At 48.4% G+C, this 8,480-nt stretch overlaps 1 protein-coding gene across 1 annotated transcript; it reads left to right on the forward strand.

The window, feature by feature from the left end:
* The first annotated feature begins 444 nt into the window (after positions 1-444).
* LOC133449082 (protein NLRC3-like) lies at positions 445-7,475 on the forward strand. Its single transcript, XM_061728214.1, has 3 exons — positions 445-1,455; positions 4,126-4,299; positions 7,460-7,475. The coding sequence occupies exons 1-3, from the start codon at positions 488-490 to the stop codon at positions 7,473-7,475; spliced, it is 1,158 nt and encodes a 385-aa protein (XP_061584198.1). The 5' UTR covers positions 445-487.
* The last annotated feature ends 1,005 nt before the right edge of the window (positions 7,476-8,480 follow it).

The raw sequence follows: 8,480 nt of genomic DNA on the forward strand, positions 1-8,480 counted from the left end.
GGACTGGGCTGAAGGTAGAACCAACCAGGACATCCAGTTCCTGCTTCCATTCACCTTCAGAGAGCTGAATGTGCTGAAAGACAGAGAGTTCAGCTTGGTGGAACTTGTTCATCACTTCTTCACTGAAATCAGAGAAATCTGCATCTTTGAAGAGTTCCAGGTCGTGTTCATCTTTGACGGTCTGGATGAGAGTCGACTTTCTCTGGACTTCCACAACAATGAGGTCCTGACTGATGTTACAGACTCCACCTCAGTGGACGTGCTGCTGACAAACCTCATCAGGGGGAACCTGCTTCCTTCTGCTCGTCTCTGGATCACCACACGACCCGCAGCAGCCAATCAAATCCCTCCTGAGTGTGTCTCCATGGTGACGGAGGTCAGAGGCTTCACTGACCCACAGAAGGAGGAATACTTCAGAAAGAGGTTCAGAGAAGAGAAGTCCACCAAAATTATCTCCCACATCAAGACATCACGGAGCCTCCACATCATGTGCCACATCCCAGTGTTCTGCTGGATCACTGCTACGGTCCTGGAGAACGTCCTGGAGAAAGTCCTGGAAACCAGAGAGGGAGGGGGGCTGCCCAAGACCCTGACTGAGATGTACATCCACTTCCTGGTGGTCCAGGCCAAACTGAAGAAGGTCAAGTATGACGGAGGTGCTGAGACGGATCCACACTGGAGTCCAGAGAGCAGGAAGATGGTGGAGTCTCTGGGAAAACTGGCTTTTGAGCAGCTGCAGAAAGGAAACCTGATCTTCTATGAACCAGACCTGAGAGAGTGTGGCATCGATGTCAGAGAGGCTTCAGTGTACTCAGGAGTGTTCACCCAGATCTTTAGAGAGGAGAGCAGCCTGTACCAGGATCAGGTTTTCTGCTTCATCCATCTGAGTGTTCAGGAGTTTCTGGCTGCTCTTCATGTCCATCGGACCTTCATCAAGTCTGGAGTCAACCTGCTGGAGGAACAAAGAAACACCATCAAGTGGTCTAAAAAAAGATCAGAGACTCAACTCTATCAGAGAGCTGTGGACAAGGCCTTACAGAGTCCCAACGGACACCTGGACTTGTTCCTCCGCTTCCTCCTGGGTCTCAAACTGGAGACCAATCAGACTCTCCTACGAGGTCTGCTGGAACCAAAACAAAGAAGTTCAAAAAACAATCAGGAAACAGTTGAATACATCAAGAAGAAGATCAGTGAGGATCTGTCTGCAGAGAAAAGCATCAACCTGTTCCACTGTCTGAATGAACTGAACGATGGTTCTCTGGTGGAGGAGGTCCAACAGTCCCTGAGGTCTGGACGTCTCTCCACAGATGAACTGTCTCCGGCTCAGTGGTCGGCTCTGGTCTTCATCTTACTGTCATCAGAAGATCTGGAGGTGTTTGACCTGAAGAAGTTCTCAGCTTCCGAGGAGGTTCTACGGAGGCTGCTGCCAGTGGTCAAAGCCTCCAAGAAAGTTGTGTAAGGACGAACACGGACACATCGGTTTTAATCACAATCACATGTGGTGTTCATGTAGGAAACCAGTTAAATTCACTATTCAACTAAGTTCAGGTTAATGTGGGACCAGTTCTCATCAATGATTCATCTCAGGAAACTTTACATGCAGAGAAGGGAAATGCAGCGATCACTATGATCAATACTTATTGATTATTAGTTGAAATAATCAGTATTCATTGATATTATATAATTTACTTCTTTGTTAAATGGCATAATCAACGTTTAAATAACATCATGGTTTCTCTTTAATCTCCTCTGCAGGTTGAATGACTGTAACCTCTCAGGGAACATCTGTCCACTTCTGTCCCCAGTTCTCAGCTCTCAGTCCTCCAGTCTGACAAAACTGGACCTGAGTAACAACCGCCTGCAGGATTCAGGACTGAAGAAGCTGTGTCCTGGACTGAAGAGTCCACACTGTCACCTGGAGTCTCTCAGGTCAGAATACACCAAGGGCCTGATTTACTAAAGGTTTGCGTGTGTAAAAACGTGTGCAAACTTGACAGCACCCGCAAACCAAAGTGCCAGCTGATCTACTAACAGCTTGCAAAGAGGACTGCGCCTCACAAATGCGCAAAATAGCACACGCAATCCATTTAGTACTTTTGCCCTGATGAATAATCAATATGGGGCGTACCCGCCAGAAATTGCTAAATACTGGGAGGGGAAGACGCAAATTGGTCCATTTACCACGCGCAATAAGATTTACCAAGCCTGAAAGTAATTGCGCGTATTGTGATTGCGTCTGTATATAATACGTTCGAAAGGAAGGTGCTAATCTGCTGCTGCTGTTATTGTGGCAAGGAGGCGACATCCAAAATCAAAGAATACGCAGAGAGAGAGTCTTTATTCTGCTGCATGCTATTTTAAAAATGGTTGCACAAGTTTTATTAAAGGCCACTTTTTCTTTAGTTCTTCGCCTTATATCTTGCAATCTTCTTTTAATGTGCCCCCCTCCACTCGCCCACAAGCAGGCCAAGCCTTTGTGCCAAACTTTGCGTGCTTATTAATCACAAAACACAGGTTAAACATCATGACCAAATCCGCTCCGACCCGCTTTGTCTGTGATCAGCGCAGACAGACTGCAGCTTCGCCTGAATTAAGGTTCTGCGTTAAATCGACGGCGTAGTTTTTTGTTTTTTTGGAGTTTGGGTGCACAATACACTTGTTTGTGTGTGTATTAAAAAGAGATTTTGCAGTATGTTGTGTAATTGAAACTGGTTTGCTGTGATCGTTGATGTCAAACTCAAAGCATTTACATCGCTGGTTATTATGTGCCCCCCAATTAGATCTGTTCTGCCGCCGACTCTGTTTTAACCTCATCTGCCGCTCTTTTTGTTTTACCAACTGCATTTATTCTATCGCAGATTTTCTCAGATATTGCGTTTCTTTTGGTAATGTTTAAATGTCTTTGCTGTAGTTCATGAATGTGTTTATTTGCCTCTTCCACTAATATTTGTAACTCCACCGCGTCAAATTTCATTTTGCGCTTGCGACTATATCCTGCTTTCCATCCAGACTCTCCATGGCGCAAAGTTTGCGCTCGCAAACCGTAAGACGCGCAACACCTCATTTAAATACTGCAGTTTGTACCTGTTATCAATTGCGCAAGCAATCTTAGTTGATCACCCGCAAAACACACAACAACAGCACGCGCAAACTTTTTCAGTGCACACGCAATTTAGTACTCTTTATTTAGGATCTTAGTAAATCGGGCCCCTAGTGTTCAACTTTTGACCGTTACAACTGTTTGTTTGGTTGTTTTTTTAGATCCCCGTTAACTGCTGACCTTTCACAGCAGTTTCTCTGGGGTCTCGTCAGAATCATCAGCTTAATTACAACATTATCATTAATTAAAATACTTGAACAAAATGCTCACAACTCAGAGACAACAGACACTAGGACACCTGCTCAAAGTACAAAAAATAACATTATAATCAGCACAATGGCATTTACATTTTCTCATCACACTCTCAAACAAAATATCAAAAATCAAATGCATAGCTCAATTTAAATAGAATAAAAAAATATTTTAAATTTTTTACCAAAACAACAACTTTCTGGACAGTGTGAGATAGGACAAATAATAATACTGTGCTGTTCACATTGTAACACCCCCACACCCCTTCAGCAAAACTACACACAATCACAAAAGAAATAGAAGAAAAGGAAACAAATTAATAGATCAATTCTTAACAGTCCATTTTATCCTCCAGTCCAGAGTGAACAAAAATAACTTGAGCTTCTTCTTAAAGTGTATCATATTATCTAAAGTCCAAAGGTCTGGTAATTCACTCCACACCATCATCACTCTGTGATTCATTGCCTCTGTTTTAAGTTACTTCTCCATGGAGGTAACAGAAAATGACAGAAAAAAATGCTAATCTTCTGTAGACTGTTTCTGGTGTTTTGTCTGGTGTAGGGATGCTGAAACTCTCTATAGCCTTAAGTCAAGTTGAAAACCTTTTTATTGACTTATGTCTGTCTGTGTTTAATTACTGCATTTAAGTTCTTACATTTTCAAGTCATTTTTTAATGTTTTTATTTTAAGCCCTTTGAGTTGTCTTGTACATGAAATGTTATACACAAACTTTCCTAAATAACCTCATGATCTCTCTTTAATCTCCTCTGCAGGTTGAATGACTGTAACCTCTCAGGGAACATCTGTCCACTTCTGTCCTCAGTTCTCAGCTCTCAGTCCTCCAGTCTGACAGAACTGGACCTGAGTAACAACCACCTGCAGGGTTCAGGACTGAAGAAGCTGTGTCCTGGACTGGAGAGTCCACACTGTCACCTGGAGTCTCTCAGGTCAGAATCCACCAGGTGTTCAACTGGTGACCGTTACAACTGTGGTTGATATTGAAGGATTTTTTTTTTTTTTCTTTTTTTTACCTTGTCTGCACACATATTATTGATTGATACCATGACGGTAGAAACCAAAAGTGTATATATGTGCATTATTACTATATTTAATATATATACATATATATACGCACACATATGCGTACACATACATAAATATACACATACAAACCCAGTGTTTTTTTTTTTTGGGGGGGGGGGGGGGTGACGACATCCACTGCCAATCCAGGAAGCAGGAACACACGGAGAAACACGTCAAGCACTGGAAATCTGCAACAAAAAGAAACCACAAACAAAGCACGAAACCGGCACGGAGCCAACCAAAACAATAACAGCAATCGACCTAAATCTTGAGATCTGATCGCAGTCTGAGCTAAGCTATCGCTACCGCTACCTAAACCCAAAAACTAGAGAGCCAGCATGCAGGTGAACAAGCCAGTGTGTATGTCTATGTGTGTGTGTGTGTATGTATATGATCATGCGTGTGTGTGTGTGTATATGCATGTGACTAAGTGACTATATGTGTGTGTGTGTGTGTGTGTGTGTGTGTGTGTGTGTGTGTGTGTGTGTGTGTGTGTGTGTGTGTGTGTGTGTGTGTGTGTAATAAACCAAACAAAGCTCCACCTGAAGTGTATCTATAGTGGGGGAGGGGGGGGAGCAACCCCGCCACCCGCGAGACCAGAGGCCGACACGGAAGAGCCCGGAACCCAGGCCACTGGCAACCCCACAGAGGGGAGAAGTAGGAGGGAGGCAACCCACCGCCTGCGAGGCCCCCCCCCCCCCGGCGGCGGCCGAGGGGGCCCGCGGGCGGGGCCCCCACGGCGCGGGAAGAAGCAGCCAGGGATCCCGTGGCGGCGGACCGCGACCCAGGCAATCCCCGGCCACCCGGTCCGGGCCGGACACGCGGCCAGGAGGCCCTCACCCTTCAGGCCAACGACCCCCACCCGGCAGGGGGCCAGCCTGCCCGGAGAGACAGAGCCGCCCCGGCCGCCGACGCGGGCAGGCGCACCCGTCCCCCACGAAAGTGGCCCTCCAAGACCAGAGGGGCGCCCCGCCGCAGAGGCAGCGGGGGGGACCGGAGACGGGCCCGGAGAGAGGGAGCCCCCCAACAAGGCGACACCCGTGCAGGCCCGACAACGGAGGGCCCCAGACCCAGGCATCCCATTCATTCATCCATTCACCTATCCGATACCTATACTAATAATAATATAATATACTATACATAATAATAATAATAATAATAATAATAATAATAATAATAATAATAATAATAATAATAATAATAATAATAACCATCTTTGTATAATATAATATTCATAAATTATTAAGTTTTGATGTCCTGCCAATGGAGGCTCAGATCCTCCATGGCAGGACCCTTCCATACCGCATTCTCACCGACACAGACATACAATCATGCACCGTTTCCCCCTCCCCGGGGGGGTCCAGCACCGCCAGAAGGCACCCCAGGCTGCACGGCGGGCCCCGCCAGGCCCGGGTAACCCGACCCACCCGTCCCAGGCCGGTGAGGGAACGCGGGTGATGTGGGACCCCCTCCCGCCCCTGGTGTTGAGTGCGTGTGATTAATGCCATAAAAACAGGGAGGGGGAGGGCCAAGTATCGATTGACACCGACCCCCCCCCCTCCCGAACTACGTGTCCTTGTCAAATGTATTTATTAAGTGTTGAATGTGCAGTGTCTATTTTGCTGTTAAAACCGTGAGGCGGGGAGTGCCGGGCCACGCGGGACGGTGCCCCCCACGACCCGGACCCCCCGCCCTTCGCCTATGTACGTATGAATCGTGTAGGGGGTGGAAAGAGGGGGAGCGGAGGCCGAAGCCAGGAAGCAGGACCAGCAAAGCCGGCCCTGATAAGACACCCGCGTCCCCCCACCGGCCATCCAGTAGACGGGGGGCGGCCCCCCGGGCCGGGCCAGGGCCCCACCGTACCTCCACGGGCGCCCCCGGCGCCGCCGGAGCCCCCAGACGGAGGGGGAAACGGTCCAACATCCTCCCATTCATACTGACAACATAAGACATAGATACCTGGGAATGGTGCCACCCCGCCGTCACGTCCGCCCGTGCACCCCCCGGTCAGGGGAGACCCGCTCCCCGGACCCGGCCCCACCCCCCCCCGAGGCCACCCCGGCGGACACCCCAAGGGTCACGGAGTCCCCACATCCGCAGGGGCACTTGGCCCCCGCCCAGCGACGGAGGACCAAGGCAGCAATGCCCCCCCAGCGCAGACAGCCACCCCCCACCCAGGCAGGGTCGGGCCCTCCGGGTGGGACCCCCACGTCCACGGCCCAGCCCCCCCGGGAGGCCCGGAGACGCCCAAGCCACAGCCCCCCGCCCGAGCCCTCCCCAGCCACCCCCCCCCACCGCCATGAGGCAACCCCCCCCATAGGCCCCCAAGGCCCCCACCGGCTAGGGACAGGGCCCCGCGGCCCCCCCCACCGCCCCCCAGGGGCCACCAGAGGCCCGCGCCCCAGACCCCCCAAGCCGACCCCCAACCCCAAGGGCTACGAGATCACCACCCCCCCGCCCCCACTAGGTAACGAAGCCAATAAACGGGGACCACAGAGAGTGCAATTCAGCCGAATGTTGTTCAGTGGAGGCAGACATTATCTCACTACTAATATGATCTGATAAAAGATTCCTAAAATGGTTGATACATAAACTGGATTTTTGTTTCCAATTTACTAGAATGGTTTTCTTTGCGATACATAAGGCAGTGAGAACCCGGTGTGTCCAATTAGGATCTATTTGAGTGTCTCCCAGGTGACCTAATATACATACCGTGGGGCACACTGGGATTCTGTGGTTGATCCATGTGGATAAATCCTCACAAATCTCCTTCCAGAACCTCTGTACCGGTGTACAGAACCATAAAGCATGCATATAATTATCTGGGGTGTTCTCTGTGCACTGTGAACAGATATTAGAGGTGACAAAGCCCATCTGGAACATCCTTTGTCCAGTATAATGTATTCTATGAAGAACTTTGTACTGTATAAGTTGTAGGTTTGGGTTTTTAGTCATAGTAAAAGTATTTAAGGATATTGAAGGATTGTTGATGTGTTTCTGTTGATCCTCTGACTTTTCTTTCAGCGCCATCATCAGGTGAACACGAGGACAGAGTCAGCTTTAGTCTCAGAGCAGTTCTCTCAGAGTCTCTGCATGTGTGTTGTGTTGTGTGTCTGCAGGCTGTCAGGCTGTCTGATCTCAGAGGAAGGAAGTGCTTCTCTGGTCTCAGCTCTGACCTCTAACCCTTCCCACCTGAGAGAGCTGGACCTGAGCTACAACCATCCAGGAAAGTCAGCAGGGAAGCTTCTGTCTAGACTGGAGGATCCCCGCTGGAGACTGGACACTCTCAGGTAGGAAGACAGAAGGACATCATTGTGCTGGACTCTTCATGATGATGTGGACATCATCTTTGTGGTTCTCTGGATTTTGTTGTGGAAATGTATATTAATTACACAGAGTAAAACACAGATACCTGCACCCGGCATGTGGATGCTAGTCCTCTTAGAGGAAGGTATACATTACAAATCTGCATTTACATGTTTTATAGGGTTGTCCCCAGAGCCGCCGCAAGGGGTGTGCGAACCGTGCGACCGCACGGGGCCTCGCGCCCCAAGGGGCCTCGCGCTATGGGCCGTTTTTGAAAAAAAAAAAAAAAAAAAAAAATTTTTTTTTTTTTTTTTCGTTTTTTTTTTCGTTTTTTCCCTTATAAATATCAACAGTCACATTCCATTACAGACCTAAATGTGTACTAGTCTGTGCATATCAATAAATATATGTGCAATGATGCGCGTGTCTGTTGTTCAATACAACTGATCAGACCAAGCGCAGACACAAGCTGCTCTGATCCAGACGGTGGAGTTGGAACAAACTGTCACACAATGTCGAGAGAACGAGACAGATTCAGGAAATTTGCATCAGGAAATGAAAAAAGAAAAAAACTAAAGAAAATGGAAGAGTTTAATGCCTCTCTGAAAGGCTCGTTTGATAAATTTGTTACAAAAATCACCAATCCGCCCGGGTCTCAAGCAGCCGTGGGGCCCCCCGTCGAGGCAAGCCAAATGATGATGAGGCAGGGGAAGGTATCCAGTATTAAGTAATTGCGCAT

Source organism: Cololabis saira, chromosome 8, assembly GCF_033807715.1.
Source record: "Cololabis saira isolate AMF1-May2022 chromosome 8, fColSai1.1, whole genome shotgun sequence".
Classification (NCBI taxonomy): Eukaryota; Metazoa; Chordata; class Actinopteri; order Beloniformes; family Belonidae; genus Cololabis; species Cololabis saira.

Coding starts and splice junctions, on each gene's coding strand:
- LOC133449082 (XM_061728214.1), top strand. CDS start 488: ATGTGCCACATCCCAGTGTTCTGCTGGATCACTGCTACGGTCCTGGAG. Junction 1,456..4,125: donor AAAGCCTCCAAGAAAGTTGT/GTAAGGACGAAC, acceptor TCTCCTCTGCAG/GTTGAATGACTGTAACCTCT.